The sequence below is a fragment of the Catharus ustulatus genome, chromosome 17, assembly GCF_009819885.2.
Source record: "Catharus ustulatus isolate bCatUst1 chromosome 17, bCatUst1.pri.v2, whole genome shotgun sequence".
NCBI lineage: Eukaryota > Metazoa > Chordata > Aves > Passeriformes > Turdidae > Catharus > Catharus ustulatus.
Window position 1 is genome coordinate 6,793,018 of NC_046237.1, and position 18,844 is coordinate 6,811,861.

The window sequence follows — 18,844 nt, forward strand, 5'->3', positions numbered from 1 at the left end:
GGCCCCAGCCTGAGGGTTGGAGGTTGAGCATCCCTGGAGTTGTTCAAGAGTATGGCAGGGGGTCAGAGCCCCTCCACACACACAGAGGTCTCAGCACAGGGAAGACCCCATTGCTATGAGATAATCTAGTTTTTCTCTTGCTCCCAATCTCTTTTAAGCACCTCACAAGCAAATCTTTATTTCTGAAACGCCTTTTTATCCAGTGTGCTTCCTCTCCCTGGCTCTCCTTGGTGTTATCCCAGAAAATGGCACTGTAAAATGACACAGTACTTTTCCCAAACTCCTGCTTGGGACTCTTGGTACTAATTCAGGATTGCCAGAAGGCTGTACACAAGCTCAGCTCTGCTCCTCACAGGAACACAAGAAGAAAGGCAAGAGGCACTGGTAAAGAGCTGGCTCCCTGTCCCAGAACACGAGCCAGTGCTGTGGTCAGCGTGGGTTTCAGATGCTGAAGCTTTTTTTTCGGCATCACTGCGAGGACACTGCTCCCTCCCAAGCCTGGCTTGAATAATCCCATTCACCACAAGACTCGTGAGGCTTAAAGGAGTTGTCAGCATCTTTGAATATTTTCCTTCTTGGGAGACTTGGCTGCACCCTGCAAAGTGAAAGCCCTGAGCGAAGGATGCTGGTGGGATCCCTGCCTCCGGAGCAGCACAGCCCTCAAAGGGGCTGGGAGCACGTTTTCCGCTGCTTTCATGTGGCTGCTCACTCCTCTCCAAACATCTCCGAGGTCTCTGCTCAATGTCTGCTGTCTGGCATGCTGGGAAGCCAGTGGAAATACTTGTTTTTCACTCTGGAAGAGGGAAGCGATGCCATGAGAGATGTGACTGCAAACGCTCCTGCCCTGCCCGGCAGCACAAGAGCTGGAGGGCACAGCACTGCTCCTGGGCAGCCTCAGACCCACAGACACTGCTGGGGTCCCCCAAATGCTGCATCACCCCAGTTAAAGGCTATGGAAAGGAAAGAAGAGGGATTTTAAGTCTGGCTGAAAGCTGCTGTGAGCTCAGATGGAATTTCCCCACCAGGTTTTAGTTAGCTCCCAGAAGGAGCCTGATGCTGCAGGTCTCCTCCAGTCACATCTGCAGATGTGGCACCTGGGGCTGGCTTTGCTACAGAATTCTTTCCTTATCTGACCCCTTCCAAGCACCAGCTCTGAGCTAGCTTCAAACCTCCTCCCTTTCTACAGCTAAATGCTAACACTCCCACCCATCCCTCTAGCCCTTACCTTGTCCAGATCCAAGCCTCTGGAAAATTTCCTGTATTTGCAGCATTTTCCCTCCTCCTGAGCCTCTCCAGCAAGCCCCTCTGAAACTCCAAGGTGTTTTTCAGCTGTCAAGCTACAAGCAGAGCACAAACAGGAAAGTGCCTGGGACTCTTTGAACAGTTCAGGGTGGGATTTTCTGCTTTCAGTCTGTTACAACCTGTTACAACATTCTTATCTTCACAGCAGCCAATGCTATTGACATTTAAAGGCTCAAGATGCCAAGGAATCAATGCACAATCCAGTGAATGTTGCCAAGATGGAAGCAACATCTGATCTCTGCTCCAAAAGTTGTGTCCTGTCAACAGTGCTGCCCACCCAGCTGCCCCAGGCCTTGGCCCAGTGGCTGAGATTCCACGAGGTGACAGAAACAAGCCTTCACTCAGAGGGTGTGTCTGCAAGTCACATCTCACTTTCTGCTGCTCCAGGCATTATTCAGTCCTCATCCACCTGGACATGGACCGCCTGTCAAGTTCCCATGCTGGAAAAACCAAGTGCTGCACACACAGTTGAAATAAAAGTCAGAAACTGACAAAAATGTTTAATATTAGTTTTGAAGAGAAAGTGACCGTACTCGCTTGGATGAGAAAGTAATGACTGGGTGCGTTTAGTGAGCTCTCCTGCCAACCTGTCAGCCCAGGGCTGTGGCTCTCTGTGAGGCCCAGGCCTCCCCGCTGCTGCTCTCAGTGTGTGACAATGCAAACTCACTGGGACACAAAACACAACTGCCGTGGGAGCCGGCGTGTGGAGGCTGCGCTCGGGTCTGCGTTTGGCTGCCGCTCTCGGCCATGGCACATGTCAGCAGAACTGCAAGAGAAGGGAGTTTAAACCCCAATTAGAAACCTCACTGCCAAGGGGAGCTGCAGAAGAAGGTAAGGATCCAGGTGTGGGCTTGTTTCAGAAGCTGGCAAGGGCTTGGGGGTTCTCAGAAGCAGGGACCAAAGGGAGGTCCCATGTGAATCTCTCGCTGTGGCTCTTTGGCACTTTGTAGTGGCATCATTTCTGCTTGCCACTGACCAGGAGGTTTCTGCTCACCCCTGAGCTCTGTGCACAGCATGAAAGAGCAGTTTTGAAATCTAGAACATTATCACCACTACCCTCAGCGTGGAAAGCACTGTAAAGCTGGTTATGGAAGAAGGGATATGAGGAAAGAACAGGGAATGTGGGAATGTGGAAATGAGACTTGACCCCAGCTGGTCTGCAGGAACGAACCCAAAAGCTCTTGCCTTTGTGCTGGGGGAAAAGATCACTCTCTAGAGCCAGTGAGGGTTTGGCAAGCACCTCTGAGCAGCAGCCAAGGGCCTGCAGCATGGTGGGTGCAGCCTCCCCAACACCCCTCAGTGCCAGTAATAGCCCTGGTGTGCTACCTTCCAGCGATTCCCACACTCGTTGCACACGACGAAGGTGGTCATGGGCTCGTCAGAGCTGCGGGTCTGCACCTGGGGGGGACAGAAGGGAGGTGAGAGCTCAGCATCACACATGGCCCTGTCCCTCCAGCCTCCAGGGATTCGTGCTGGGCTCACAAAGTCAATGAGAGATCAAGGTTTGGGATGGCAAAAGGAGCTTTCCAGTAAAGTAAGTCTGGTGTTGTGTTATGACCCCCTTTAGTCTGACATTACCTGAGTGACAAGTTTTGGGACAGCATATTTCCCTCCTCACCCCATCTGCTGCCCACTTCTTGCACATGACTGGAAGTGAACATGCCCACAGCCAATCCCTCCCCAAACTGTCCCCCAGGAAGGGATGTGGCCAGCACTGCCATGACAAACCCCTCAGTCCCAAGCATAAGAACATAAAAAAGCACTCAAGCCATTCCCATTTACAGAGCAGTCCTACATCCTGGCCTCACAGGAACACACTCCGGGTTACCAGGTTCTGCACAGTTCCAGTCTGGTTTGTGTTTGAGCCATTAAGGAACTCTGATATTTAAGCCAGATGTGATTGCTGCCTCTGACTGGCTCTTGCCAGAAACACATACTTTACTAAAAACCAGATTTTCGTGGCATTTGAATACCACAAGGCAGATCTAGACTGAAAACACTGGTACTCCCCACACTAGTCAGGCAGAACTGTGCTGAGGGGTGATTATGGTGATCCATGTGTGTAATTACTCAATGTGCAACAGTCACAGGATTTGCATGATGTAAATTAACCATTTTTGCAAGAATGCTGGATAGCTAAATTCTGTAATTCTCCCCCTTTACTGTCTGCTTTCAACGCGCTCATAAATGCCAGTTCATCTACGTGAGATTTACATCTCATCACCCACTAGTGATTTCACTAGAAAACAAATCAAAATACAGAAAACCTCCTGATATTTCTATTTAGAAGACACTGCTGTCTCCTGCTCAAATGCCAAGCAGTCAAACTCCAGTCCACTACAGGTGGAGACAGTGCCATGTGCTGGGACAGCCCAGGAATGCTTACTGGGAGCACTGGCAGAGCGAGGCCTCTTGCCTGAGCCAGCCTGTGGGATGCAAGGCTGCTGCTGAGCCAAAGGAAACTCCCTAGTCAGATTCCTGGATCTCCTTCTCCTTCCATGTGTTTGTCTGTCAAGTCCAAGCAGATGCAGGAGTCTCAGCCGGCACTTGCACACGCAGTTTGTGCGCAGTCACTCAGCAGCAATCTGGTGGCTGCTGGTGCATTTTTGGGTATCTGCACATTCTAAACCACTGACTCACAGCAAAGACACATTTATCTCCAGATGCCTGGCATGAACATGGGAGCTAAAAAGCACTGGTAATGCACAAGGCTTCCAGCAGCTGGCCATGGGGAAGGAAAATCCTCTGTCTGCTTACATCACAGCTTCATTTATTCCTTTTGTTTCACCCATTTCATGCTATTTGATTTTAAGTAAGTTGGAACTGATCCAGCTGCAGGTTATCTATATTCTTAATTTGTGCTTTTAATACCATCAACATGTCTGACTCAGTTTCTGCAGCCTCTCCTCTATACTACCCACTCCTTTCTTGTCTGAATCCCACCCTTCCCAGCACCTACTTTCAGTGTAGAGCACTGCTGAAGTTTTGAAAGCTTCCTCAGTGCTGCACAACTCCTGCTCTTGTATAAGTGAGCCAAAAAGTTACACAAGCTCACAGAAACACGTGCAGAAGTACATTTTAGACAGTGATGAGTGTTTTCTGTCCACCAGTAGCAAAATCTGTGTTGTGCTGCAGGGCCTGTCATGGAGCAGTGTGAGCTTGTGACTGTGACAGATCATGTCCTGTGCAGAGGCCAAGACAGGAGCAGGAAAACCAACCTGGGTGTAGGTGCAGTTCTTCTTCTTGCATTTCCCACAGGTGAAGAGGTCAGTCTGTGTCCCTCCTGTCTTGGCCATCTGATGCTCTCGGATTGCTTCTTTTGTCATGGCTTTCCTGATCTCTTTCAGCTCATTACTGGCCATTTCCTTTAAAAAAAGAAAAAAATTTTTAAAAAGCAATAAAATCACATCTGCCCAGTTTTACCACCACACCCACTACAGTGGAAACAGCCAACAGAACAAGGCAGCCTGACAGATGGGCATTAAGACAGAAAGCCTGTTGCAATTCTGGTTTCTGGTTCATACCCAGGGCCCCAGAATGATGTGAAGGCCCAACAAACCACTCTCCACACTGCAAACCCCACTGCAAGCTCACTCCATGCACTCTGCCAGTTGAGAAAACTGCAACCCTGGCAGCAGCCCAGCCAAGCCTCAGGACACTTCCCCTGTGAAAAGCAAACCCTGCTCCTCAGGCTCCCTCACCTCTGAGGTCATCACTGCAATCTGCTCGGGGGTGATGGCCCCACACAGCACGTTCTTTTTCAGCTCAGGGTTTTTGGAGTCCTTCAGGTTGGAGATGCGGCTCCTGACACGGTTTTTGTATTTCATGTCGGTGTTCTTGACATCCTGGTAGATGCGTAAGGGCAGTCAAGGAGCCTGCAACCAACCCAGGGGCATCAAGCACTTCCCAGCCACCCATAAAGAGCAGGGATTGTCACCCACTGCCAGGATAGAGGTGCTGGGACCTAACAGCTCTGGGAGGTCTGTGCTGGATTTGAGAGCAGGTTTATACAATCCCAAAGTCCAGGGGATTCCAGCTTGGGCTTTTTCACTGTGCTGGAAATATTCAGCTATGCTCAGGTTCTGCAACCTTCCCTTTCTCTCAGCAAGGCAGCCACAAACCCTTCCACTGAGAGCTCAGCTGCACCTCCAACCCCACAGTCCCCAAACCAAGCAAACTCCTCCATAAGGCTTATCTGACATCAACATGGAACTTGATCCTCATTGCTCCATCCTTTACATCGCTTTTGTCTAGATCAGCACACTCTCCTCAACAGGGAGCACAGGGAAGTTGCATGTATTTGGAAGCAGAATCAAAAGCAGGAAACAGCACTCTGATGGGAAGGACAAACTAGGCATTCCAGTCTCTGAGCTCCCTACTCCACATTGGTAGTTCCTTAGTGGTCCAGGACTCAGCCAAGCAGAGTTGGAACCAGACCCAGAACCCTGAGAAGCTGCAGCAGAACATTTATGCACAGACAGTCCCATTTTTCCTTTGAGCACACAGATTTCACTGCTGGAGGCATGCAGGCCCTGGAGGAAGCACTGTACAGCAAGGATATACTCTTCAATCTGGGCTGCTATGTGCTCGCAGTCGGCACCGATGGCGATGTAGTCATCTGTAAGACATTAAAAACAGGAGCTCAGTTCCTTCCAACCAAGCCAGGGCTCCCCAGGCTCAGTGTTTCTGATCTGGACAGTTTGCTGGTTTGATTCACATGCTCTCCCCATCAGATGGTATCTTGGCCTTTGCTCTTGGTACTCTCTGACCCTTTGGAAAAGGGCAGTGATGAAAACAGATTAATCTAGCCAGTCTGTGCCCTGTGCCTCCAGAATATGGACTGCATGAGACAAAGGTAACAACAGCCTTGGCCCAAGAACTTAGTTTTCCAATGTATTTTTCATATAATTGAAATAAAATCTATATAGGCAGGAATTGAGTTTCCTCAGATATTCATCCCAATGAGAAGTAACTCTACTCAGATCAACCATGTGGGAGGGCCTGGAGGTGTGCAGCATTGAGATCAAGCCTTCCTTCTTCATCTCACCTCAGGACTGTCTGCTCTTCCCCTCTTCCCCCACACACCAGTTAAACAGCATCATACAGAATACATAACTGCCATGGATTTGGACAGTCAGTATGATAACCAACACCATAAAGCAGGGAAGGTAGGGCACAACTGAGCTTAGGAAAAGGCTCAAGGGAACTCCTTCCAAGTTTTCATATGGAAAGGGTTTTTCTAAGAGCTGTGCAAAGCATTTAATGCAGCATATAAACACATGCACATGCACAGGAAGGCTAGAAATTAAGACCTCATGAACTTCTCTATCTGTCATATACATTCCTTGGCTCTAAATTAATAAGACTCTCCAGTGCTTAGACCCCAATTTTTTTGAAGAATCTGCAATGTGGACATAACCAGATGCGCAAACTTCTAGACATGCTGAGCACCTGCCTCTCACTTGAGAGTGCACAATCTGAATGCAAGAGGGATCTGTTCCACCCCCAATCCAGAGGACCACAGTAATTAAGGAGCTCCTGTCTACAAAGGCAGCAGAGTCTGACAGCAGAATCTAACTGGCATAAGCACCATTCCTACAAAGTCCATGTACTGAGTTACAGCTTCACTTTGTGCCCCAAGGGTGACAGGAAAGACAGCTTCATTTTACAGCAATCAGAAAAGATCTAGAAAGTGAAGCAAATCCCTGCACACCTGATAGATTAAAGATCTGCACAGACCACCCCATGTTGCAGAGCAGCAGACCCCAAGTAACCCTGTGTGACAAACCCCATGTTCTTAACAGGCATTGCTTGACCATTGTCATGCCTCCAGCTCCAGCCAGGTCCCTGTGTAAGTGTCTGAAAATGCTGCAACAGCAGCCACTCCATCAAAGGGATGACCAGTGGCTAGACTGAGCTGCTGGCAATAATCCTGTGGCAAGGCTGCTCCAGAACAGTGTGTCTACACTGAGCTGGCACTGACAGTCTCTGTCAGAATGGTCCAGGAGCTGTGAAGCTCTTGGGGCAATGCATGGCTTCCCCCAGCACTTACCATCAGACTGCAGAGCTGCTGTCAGCATCTCCCTGCATTTGTTGCGCACAGCGTCGCAGGTGATGGGGGCCGGAGGGAAGGTGGTGATTTTGGGGGTGGTCGGAGTCTTTGGAGGCTCCTGCCTTTTGGTGGAGCTAAAAGAAAAACTTCACCTGTCAGAATGTCTCAGTTTGGGCCACTGAGAGCAGAGAAGGAAGCAGCAGGTATGTAGCCAAGCATCCTGTTAATCATAATACAGAACCAGTCAGAACACAGTGCAGAGTCATTGTCCCAAATCAGCACAGAGCACAACACAGCAGCCAACGCCCTCAGCCCACACACGAGCTCTCCTGTGGAACTGCTGCCTGCCAGCAGAGGTTTAATCCATGAATAACACTGCCAACCATCTTGTGATATTCAACAGCTGCTGCACCACTGGGCATCAAGTGAAAATATTACTGTTGGACACCACCAATAACCCAAATACACTCAGGACATCTGAGACCATCAGCACTTTCTCAGTGTGCAGTGCAGATTCATGGTACTTCTTTCCTCTTTAACTTTGCAGGACATCAGGCCCATAACTGCCCTCAGCAGAAAGCAATCAGAAAGCTCCAGAAGAAGGAGCTGTGCTACGGAAAACAAAGAAAAAGAAAGAAAACGGCTCCTTCAGCTTTGATATTTTAAAAACACCACCAACAAAGAGTAGCACATAAAAGGTTCTTCCTTTTTCCTGTAATCTGAGCAAGACACTGATTACTCATCTCACAGAAGAGCAGCCCTACACAGCTCATACAGATGCCAGGCTTGCACAGGACTAAGAAATATTGCTTTGCTCTCAAAAATAACTCCATTTCCACCTGCGAGCAGCCACGGGCACAGGGAATGCAAAGGGAATGCAAACACCTGCTGTGGCTGACTCAGACAGGTCACCTGCCAGGGGAGCTGGATGGAGACCTGCCTGCACAATCAGCACATGATGTGGGCAGGCTGAGTCACTGCTGCGGGGTCTGCATGCAAAGAAGGAACCTCAGTGAGCAGCTCAGCTGGTTGTGCACCCAGAAAGCCTAACATCTGCACATGGAGTTAGTCAGCCCTGCAAACACTGCTGGTAAAAGATCTGAGTTAGTATGATTCACAGATGATTTTCTAGAGCTTTGTTCTTCCCCTTAAATCTAGGCAGCAGAACAGCAGTTTTTTTCAGCAGAGATTGCTCTGGCTTTGGTCATTTGGCTGTAAAATTTCCTGTATTTATGGCCAATGCCTGGTGCCATTATTGCACAAAGAGACAGAAAGGGGAAAAAAGAAACCTCAGTACTTCACCCATGCCATGCTGGCAATATCTTCTTGAAGATCCAAGTGGCTTGACAATATTTGTTAAGCTGGGTCACTACTGACAGTTCTTTGCCATCAAAAATAAATTTGTTATGAACAAGCACTTCCACTACACTGTCCAGGAAGGGATTAGTCAGCTCACAAAAAAACAGCACTAAGCTGGAAACCTTCCGAATCTGCTGCCACACAAACTGAGCCAGATGACTTTAGGGACTTATCCTGGGAGCTCCTGTGACTAAGGTCATATCCAATCTGGCTCAAATCCCACATATCACCAGTGGGGCTACTGGATTTTCACAGCTCAGAACCTCACCAAGCCCTTTTCAGAAGCACCCACAAGTGAACCTCCAGCAGATTGTTCAGGTCAAACCAAAACAAAACTTTGATTTCTTGCTCATATGAAGGAAATGATGCACTTTGTGAGGGAGAATATACTATGAGCTCACTGTGTTTCTCTTTGACCAGTAGCTGAATAAAACCCCTTTTTACCAGCTGGTTTTACTGGTCAGCACTGCAGGAGCTTATTAAAAAACAGATTTGTGTGCAAACAGCTCAAAACATTCAATAGGATTTACACTGCACATGTTACAGAAAGAAGAAACAACTTAGCCTTTAAATAATCCATTAGATGATGATTTTCTCCCATCTGGAATGTAGAAACTGCCATCAGGTACTTTTGTGCTTAAGAAGCAACACACAAATCACAGGCAACACTCATGGGGGTGTATATACCAGAGCATACACTAAGGAATAACCCATAATTCAGGAATAACCCATCTAAAAAAAATCACAGCTTCTCATGTTACATAAAATAGTTTGGAAAAATTAGACTTCCCAAAAGACAAAGGCAAAACATACTTACAGTAAAAGGAAGGACTGAAGGAATATGGGTGGTTTGTGGCAAGGGAAACTTAAAGGAGACAAGTCCTGAAATTCCTTACAAAGGAAGATGGTAGGAAAAAATCCACAGAAGGGTGTAGAAATGGGTTTAGTAAGATAGGTTTTGATTGACAGTAAGTTTGAAACTGTAAAGGTGAGTTAGGAACTGGAAATACTGCCAAGGGCAGCTGTGGAAATGCCCTGCCCTGAGGTTTTCTAGGGTTGTCAAAGAGCTTGAAAAAAGCCTCAGGGACAGATTGAGCAGAGGTTGTGCTGTGCTGAGGAGGGGCTGCAGGAGATGTTTCCCTGAGAGCTCTTCCAGATTTAAATTTTGTATCATTTTGCAAGCAACAGACAAAGGTTTCCCAGAGCAGAACCTTGTGTGTGAACTCAGTGACCTCAGTGTGAACTCAGAGCACTGACCTTCACTCCAATGAGTCCTCAAACACAAATCTTCAAACCTGGATTTGCAGAGATAATACCTGATTTTTCAGGAAGGTTCTACCTGCAAATGCTATCAACTTGAATATTGAGATGTTTATTCCTTGGGGGGTGGACAAAAGCTCAACAAGATGCATGGCAGTCCCACTTTTGTTAGCTGATGAGCAAAGATACTTTTTCCTGCACACACACACATCATCCATGCACTGAGATGAGAGCTGATCCCTCAAGAATTAGATAAAACAGATTTCTCAGCCATTCCAAAGACAGAAAATTATTTATTAAGGTTTAGAGGTTAGTTTATAAATAGAATAGTTGGGAAATAGAGCTCAAACAAACCTAGAAGACTTATTTCAGGAAATCCTTGTGGTTCACACTGTTCCTGTTAAACAGGAGAAAGAGCTTGTAAATTTACCCAGGCAGCAAAAGTTTATACATAAAACAAGGCTATGCTGGAACAAAATGGTGGCAAAGCAGCAGCCAGGGACTGCAAGCAGAACTCAGGGCTGCACTGGAAGAAAATCCTACAGAAGAGCTAAATTCAGGCCACAGATCCAAAAGCTCCTAATAAAGGCAGTTTAGAGAATCCTGGAAAAGAAAAACCTCATGCTGCCAGACACAGAAACATTAGACACAGCCCATTAAAATGTACTACACTATAGCTCTGAAACTCTACAGCACAACAGAATATGCTTTAGATTAAAGTAATGCAGCATCTAAATTCACAGGTGCCAGCTCCACGCTGGCTGGCTCAGAGCCTTCAGGTCTTGCAGTGATAGCTCCAGTCACTACACAGGGATTTCCACATCTGTGCTCCAGAAAGCAAGATGAGTTTCAAGCTAAGAGTTAGTCAAATATTTTTCCCTGACCAAAATGGAAGGCACAGCCAATATCTAATAGACTAAGAGGCTGAAATATCTGAATACAAACTGATCTTTTTGGTGTCTTGACAGCAGCCTCATCTGAACCAGCTATCACACACAGAGCAACCAGTCTGACTCCACTGCAGTCTCTGCTTCAAAGAACAGACACTCTGCTCTGCCAATAAATTATTATTTTTTTAAGGCAGATTAGTAGTTTATTTTACAGGACTGGAGCAAAAACATTCCTGTTTCTGGAAGAGAGCCTGGCTCAACAGACTGACACCCAGAGCTGGCCCCTGCTCCTGGTCTAGGCTACGCTAATCCATTGGCTTCTGTTCATCCTTCACAGCCAAGGGGATGCTTTGCTAGTCTGAAGATGGAGGCTGAATACTTGTAAAAAGCAACAAGGATTAAAAAACCCCATAAAACTGCAGTATCTGCAGCACATTAAGGCACAAGGGAACATCAGCAGCACAGCTCCACTCCACATACCCCATGATAAGTGACAAAGGAGGTAGCAAGGAGGGGTTTTGCCTCTGTGCCTACAGCCAAGATCCTGTTTCAAGTGAAATCCCACACAGATCTGGGCAGTCCTGGCTCCCATTCTGTACTGCATCACTGAACTCCAGCCTGGCCCTGAAGTTTGCAATACTTAGCAAATCCTTTTTTCCATTTGATGGAAGTGAAACAAACAGAGATACCAATCATTTAAAGCCATGGAGATCAGCATCAGCAGCTCTGTATCAGGGCTCACCCTGAAGTGCCAAGTCTGAGAGAGCTGAGCAAAAACAAAGAAGTGACAAGAAAGTGACCAACAAAGGTTGCAAACATGGAAAATCCTGCAAGCCAGCAGGACGACAGCCTGACCGCTCTAAATCTTCTGTCAAACTTGGGAAATTGGCTAAATCACTTAGGAGCCAAATCTAGGAAGCACACACCCTCCTGGGATCTGAGGCTGGGAGAAATTTCTAGAACAAAGCTTTCAATCCCATTTTTCCCCTCCCCTTTGATCACTGTCTGCACTCAACAACTGCAGTCACAGGCAGTGGAAACAGGATGCAGCAGTCAAGGCATGGCAAAGAGCAAGCAGGCAGCTGACCTGCCAGCTGGGGGACATCAGCCACAGGGAAAAGGGGACTTCTGCTGCCATTTGTCAAGGACAAAGAAATGGAAGTTTTACTCTAGTAATGTATCAATCAATCCCATCCATCACTTGACACTGCAAAGGCCAAAAATAATCTTCATTCTAAGGAGTTCAAAGTTAGAAATAAACAAAAACGCATCAAAATAGAACATAAAAAAAAATAGGGGAATGTTGTACTACTAGAAAAAAAACCATAACCAAGAGTAAAAAACATTAAATAAAATATGAACAAAATTTTAAAACTCACTAAAGCCACTGTATTTTTAGATGTGTATTTCTGTATTACAGTTAGTTAATAACACCACTCAGATCAACCTTGAAGAAGAAACATTTTCAGTGTCCCTGACCAGAAATTTGACTATACAATATTTCTGACTCAGGCATATAAGAATTACAGTGAAGTTCCTTAAGAAAACTTAAATTCTCTAACAGTGTCATCTTTGGTAAAAGGGAAGTATTACCTTTGGTCTCTTGAGTTACCAGTCTCCCTGGAAGAAGATGTTGGCAAAGACAGGCTTTTCTTTTTCTCCTCATTTTTTTCCTCAGAAGCATCTGTGTTCAAAAGAGGAATCCATTCAGAACTGGTCTTTATGCTACAGCCCTGCCTACACTCCTCAATGTTTTCACACTACCCACTGTTGGCCTAAAGCAAGCTATTATTCTCCCAAAAAGAATCAGGAGAAAATGCCTTTATGGCCTTCCTGCCTTCCAACAGACCTTTTCCTTGCCTCCAAGTAGAAACTAATTCAAACAAAAGCTTTCTTCACCAAACTAGAGAGCAATCACTTCCCTGCCTGGAAGATAAGCTTCCTCACAAGACATGCCTCTTCACAAAAGTTTCTTTCAGAGGCTGCTGAGCAGGGATTAGATCAAGTTCTCTCAAGCAACTAAAGGCAGAATTTCAGGCCAACATGAGCTGAAGAGCCAGTACAGGCTGGTCCTTGTGGGAGTACAGCTTCTTCTGATTCCCAGGTGCTGCTGAAAGCCAACAGCACAGTCCTGGAGAGGACTTTCATGACACTGTAGAACAAGTTTGACCCTGAAGTAAATTGTCTGAGTCTAGCCAATCTAATGAGAAGGTAACAATCCAGGCAGAACAGGAAAAGAGCTCTTTTAACACTCATCCAGCCTAGCAAGAAATGGGAGCCCATAACCAGGAAAGCCTCCCCAGCTGGAAATGGTCCATGTGAGTTTATGTGACAAGATGGTGGACAAAGATCCTTCTCCAACTCACCACTCAAAATGCATTCCAGCACTTCCCTTGCTGAGCTGTTGCACAAGGCTGACAGCACACATGGTGTTAATGCCACACAGATCACAAGTGGGAGCGCAGGGTTCAGAGCACAGATACTGTTTCTACAAATAGCATTGCTAATTATTATGTGATGAGGTATAAGTTAACAGTCCCGAAGTTTGCAATCCTCTTCCAATGATGAGCTGGAAACAGGAGCTAAATCTAGGGGGATGCATGATAGGACACAAAACTTGAAAGACAGAGAGGGTGGAATTGTAAAGGCTGATTTGCTAGAATGTTTATTCAGATCAAGAGATAAGCTCTCCCAAAAAACTCAGCCTCCCACTGAAGGCAGCTTGTTCTCAAGCTGAATCTGACAGGAACATGCTGATTTCCTTACCTAGAAGTTTCTTCCAAGATTTGATGAGGGATTTGGCAAGTGATATCACTTCTTCATCTGTGCTCTGCTTCCTCAGTGCATTCACCGACATCCCAATGCGGGTGGACTGCAAGTGAACACCCCAGTGAATCACTCCAGAACAAATTCATCCTTAGTCCCTAACTGAAATCTCAAATAACCACGACAAAGTCAAAGCCACAGGAGTATCCAAAGGCTTGCAGAATGATTCCACGATCCTTACAACTTTGGAGGAGGGAAGTGACACTCTCCAGCTTGCACAACTGAAGAGAAGACACATCCAATCCCCCACAAATCCCCTCCCTACACACTTGTGACATTCAAGCTTAGAGTGAAAAACTCCAAGATACATCACAGCCTCCAAATTGTAATTCTGCTCACTCCTCCCCAATGTCCTAAATATCAACATTACAAAGAACTTCTCCCACGACTGCCCTCTGTGTTTGCTGCTTTAAGCCAGTCTTTCCTCTTTTTGCAGTCTACAAACAAGATTTGAGCAGTTACACATGGTGACCCAGAACTCTTTTACTGCAAGTCCAAAACCGAACTTCTGCACTGTTTTATTGGATTTAATGTTTATTTTGATTCTTTACATCAAGAAGTGTGAGGAAATCTATTAAGTTTATTTAAACAACATTTTGAACTCATCCAGATGCAAGCTTCAGCTTTGCAACTCACCTGCAGTAAATCCAAAGTCATAGGCATACTTTTCAGTTCTTTCAGTAAATCCATTGCACCTTCCTGGAGAGGAAAAGAGAAAGAGTGCCTCAGCTTTTAATAAAAAAATTCAACAGCTTGGGAACAGACATAGAAAGTTGAATTTAAAGGGAAAAACACCAACAAGCATTCCCTGAAACATCAGCAAGCTCACTGCTGGGGTTGCTGTTCCAGACAGACAGTAGATCCTGCAACCTGAAGGCACCTGAATTATTGCAATGGGCAAAACAGAACACCATGGAGTGCTACAGGTCCTTGCTTGTGTATGGTGCAAGTGCAACATTAGTTTATTATTCTTACCTGGCATGCTGAACATTTTTAACACCTGAAAAACACACTCTGCATTACAGTTGACAATGACTCCATGTAGTTGTTTCCTAGTTTTCATATTAATACCCCACTCTGCTCAGGACAAAAGCTGAGACCAGCAGCAAAGCCAGCAAGCTGTGATGCTGAAGAGTAGACCACTTGAAACTTTTTCTGTGAAGTCTCCTTACATCATCTCTACATCCCAGAACCCAGGATCAGGAAAAATCTGACTAGGAATCTGTAGAAACCTAAAACTGGCAGTCACTCAGAGAACTGGAAATCTCTTGTCTCCCTCTAGCACATCCCAGGCTGGTGTAGGCCTGTCTCCATTCAGCTGGCTCTTTCCTCCCAACCCCCTTCCCTCAAACAAGGCTTCCAGTGTTCACGTTTAGCAGCTCATTTACAACACCGACCACTCCAGGCACAGTTGCAGCACAAGGCCCGAACAGCCACCACTGTAGGGAATGGAAGCGGCCTGCACTGCCAGCCCTGTCCTCACATCCCATCCTCCCTATGCAGAAGGGCTGCTTCCAACTCATCCCAGGAAGCAGTCCAGCTGCAATCCACCCTACAGAACAGATGCCAAAATCAAAGCAGAGTCAAAGCTTTCAGCGTGCACATAAGCAACTCACACCAGCATAAACCACACACATTTACCGTACCCAGAATGACTGACTTCCCCCTCAGGGAGTTTCACACCTTCCCGTTCCTCCAGCCCTGAACACCCAAAGTGACCCGGTGACTCCCGACTCCAAATGGAGCCACTCGGCACAATGGCAGCAAATGAGGATCCACGAAAAAACTAGAGCAACAAACAGGTACTCCAGGAAACTGTCCTGCAGGAAGAGTTCTAAGATTAGCCAACACACAACATGCTGCAGTCCAGCACTATCTCAAATGCCAGCCAAGAGGAAATGTTGCATACCCCTCCTGTAAGAAGCTGCCTCTTTCCCAATGAAGCTGGAAGCAAATTCTGCAAAACTGCTCCTTTCCTATTTCAACACTGATGCTGAAAACCTGCCACCAGCAAGAACAGACATCACAGGCTGTGCTTTAGCACAAACACACTTCCCTGGGTTGTTCCAGCAGCGACGCAAGTGACAGTGTTTGCCCCACCCACGGCTGGCAGGGTCAGTCCAACATCTCAAAGTTCATGTGATAACAGCACCCAGCATCCCACCATATGAATATCCCACTCCTCTAATCCCTTCCCCTCCTCGCCCACCATCTCTCACTCCCCACAGCCCTTCCCAGATCCAAAATCCCTGTCCCCCACCCCAAACACAGATGTGCAACCTACTTCCATCACAAACCCTTGTCAGCTTTCTGCCTTAGCACCTGCATGACACTGTGTTCCTACGAGCACTGATACACCCCACTGAGCTGGAGAACACCGGCTCCTGTCTCCCAGGCTGTCACACGGGTCACAGCACACCCTGCGAGACTCCCCGAGTGCAGACAGCAGCCTGGCCAGCCCTCCACACTCCAGAGACCACTGGGACTGAGCTGTGGGATGGGGATGCAGGAAGCAAATCCATCAGCACCGGGCTCCAAATGGGACGGGGGAGAAGGGCTGAGGATGCTGTGCAGGAGGAGACACGGGGCAGGCAGCACAGGGCGCTGAGATGGGGGCACACAGGGCTGCCCTCCCAACGACTGGCAGTGGGTGGATCCCACACCTCCGCAAAGGATGCGGAAGGGAGAGGGCGATGGGCCTGGGGGAGAGAACCCCACCTTAATGGGGTGAGCATCTGCTCCAGCACGATGTAATGACCGGGGCGCACTGAAAGAGAGGCCCCAGAAATGGGATCTGGGGAGGGGGAGGCCGCTCCCAACGCGCACCGAGGCAGAGGTGGGGGTCCAGCAGCGCGGCAGCGAGGAGGGGACCCTGCGGAAAGGGCGTGGGGCGCGTCCGCCAGACAAGAGCCCGGGGCACGGGGCGGCCCCCACCCCAACCGGGCTGCGGGGGCCCTGCCGCCGGCACTCACCGCGTTCTTCTTGGCCACCATCTTGTCCAGGCGCCTGGCAATGCGCACGATCTCGTCCTCCCCGCCCATCGCGCCGCTCCCCGGGATCGGTGCCGGGGCCGGACGGGGGTCCGGGCGGGGGGAGCTGCGGTCGGTGCCCGGTGCCCACCTCAGCCCCCGGTGCCGCAGTCAGGGCGGGCGCGCTCGGGGCACGACGGGAGTTGTAGTCCACGGGACGCCAGCTCCACCCGCCGCCTGCCGGAGCGCTGCCCACCGGCGGGACTTCAGCTCCCAGCGTGCCCCGTGCCCGTCCCGCGCGGTGCCGCCCGGCCGCCGGGGGCGCTGTGGGGACCGCGATTCGCCCCGAGCCCCCGGAGCGGAGCCCGGGCTGAGGGACCCCCTGGGCTGAGGGACCCCCGGGGCTGAGGGACCCGCGGGGCTGAGGGACCCGCGGGGCTGAGGGACCCCCAGGGCTGAGGGACCCGCGGGGCTGAGCGACCCCCGGGACTCCCGGGGCTGAGGGACCCGCGGGGCTGAGGGACCCGCGGGGCTGAGGGACCCACGGGGCTGAGGGACCCGCGGGGCTGAGGGACCCCCGGGGCTGTGCCACGACCCGGCAGGAACGGCCGTGTCCCAAAATGCTGCTGCGGGTTCGGAGCAGGTCACGGAGATAATGAGCAGCTCTGCAGTGGAGACAGGCTGAGAGCTGCGGGGTTCGTCCTGGAGAAGAGGAGGCTCCGGGGAGACCTTTAAAGTCCCTTCCCGTGCCTAAAAGGGCTGGAATAGAGATGGAGGGAGGCTTTGGACAGGAGTGACAGAGCAAAGGAATGGCTTCACGCTGAGGGCAGAGTATTGGGAAGAAATTGTTCCCTGTGAGGGTGGGGAGACCCTGGCACAGGGTGCCCAGAGAAGCTGTGGCTGCCCCTGGATCCCTGGAAGTGTCCAAGGCCAGGTTGGACCGGGCTTGGAGCAGCCTGGGACAGTGGAAGGTGTCCCTGCCCATGGCAGGGGGTTGGAACCAGATGAGCTTTACGGCTGCTTGCACCCCAAACCATTCTGTGACTGTGACTCTTGTCCACGGCTGTGCTGACCCCACTCCCGGGATAACCGAGGCGGTGCCCCTCACACAGCAGTTACCAGTGGCCAGAGGATGTTTTGGGGGGCTAGGCTGGCCCCCTGTAGATGGCACTCGCACACTGTGCGAGGGCAGCGCATCCCCCGGGAGCTGCTGCTGAGCGCTGTCGCTGCCTCCAGCTGGTTCCTGGCAGAGGGAGACCTTCCATGCACAGCCGCCTGCACAGCCCTCGCCAAGCGCCGAAGTTTCAGAGAGAGCCCTTCCTGACTGTGCTGGTGAAGAGAGGCCGTGTCCTGCCCCGATGGAGCTGCAGATCATGTGGAAGCACAGGGAATGCTACGTGTGGCCTCGGGATGCATAGTCAGGTCATGGGAAGCAGAATTCCCAGCGCTCATCTCCAACTGCACTCTGTCCTGGGGCAGCTGAGTCACTGAGGGCATAATCATAGAATCATAGAATTGGTGGGGTTCAAGGGTTTGGAGATCATCCAACTCCCCTTTGAAGTCAGGGTCACCTAAAGCAGGTGACAGGAACATGTCCAGATGGTTTTTAAATACCCCCAGAGAGAGAAGTATTGAACAGATCAGTGCTGAAGCCTGACCCCCAAATCTGCCCACTAGCAAGCCACCAGCTTGCTGTTCTTTATAGCAATACCAGAGAGCTTTGAGATCTCCTTGAGCAAGAGCTGCTCTCTGGATGTGTGAGATATGTGTCAGTTCATCCCTAAATCAGCAAAGGTGACCCCAGAACATGTGTGAGCCCCAGACCCTCTCCCTGGTGTGATACCTTGAAACTCTTCTTGGCTTGACCCCATGTTGTGACCCCAGCTCTGCAGCACCTGGAATTTCTCCAACCTTTGAGGTGTGCAGGGTCTGGCTGTGCAGTCATCACCATTTTGGAGAGGCCCACCTCTGTTAGGGAGGAGGAAACAAGTCCCAACAAGGGGACCTTCGGTAGGTCCTTGGAAACGGGCAGCTGCCTGTCCCGTGTGTGGGGTCGGGTCACGCCGGTCCTCGGCGTCAGAGACACGCTCGAGCAGCACTGCTGCCACTGTGAGTGTGGTTTGTGTCGCTGCCGTGCAGAGATGGTTCCTGACCACAAGTATGGCCGGGGACGTGTCTCAGATTCC

General features: G+C 49.3%; 1 protein-coding gene across 3 annotated transcripts; it reads right to left on the reverse strand.

Moving 5' to 3' along the window:
* Positions 1–1,770: 1,770 nt before the first annotated feature.
* TCEA2 (transcription elongation factor A2) lies at positions 1,771–16,848 on the reverse strand. Of its 3 annotated transcripts, none has more exons than XM_033074699.2 (10): positions 16,662–16,847; positions 14,326–14,388; positions 13,630–13,735; positions 12,457–12,547; positions 7,355–7,488; positions 5,864–5,920; positions 5,004–5,158; positions 4,521–4,667; positions 2,629–2,700; positions 1,771–2,068 (listed from the first exon to the last, which is right to left on the reverse strand). In XM_033074699.2, exons 1-10 carry the CDS (start codon positions 16,728–16,730, stop codon positions 2,060–2,062), a joined length of 903 nt encoding a protein of 300 aa, XP_032930590.1. In that variant the 5' UTR covers positions 16,731–16,847; the 3' UTR covers positions 1,771–2,059. The 3 variants fall into 3 exon arrangements, with proteins under 3 accessions (XP_032930590.1, XP_032930591.1, XP_032930589.1); XM_033074700.2 differs by lacking the exon at positions 16,662–16,847 and adding an exon at positions 15,599–15,717; XM_033074698.2 differs by lacking the exon at positions 1,771–2,068 and having other exon boundaries at positions 2,081–2,700; positions 16,662–16,848.
* Between the last annotated feature and the right edge of the window lie 1,996 nt (positions 16,849–18,844).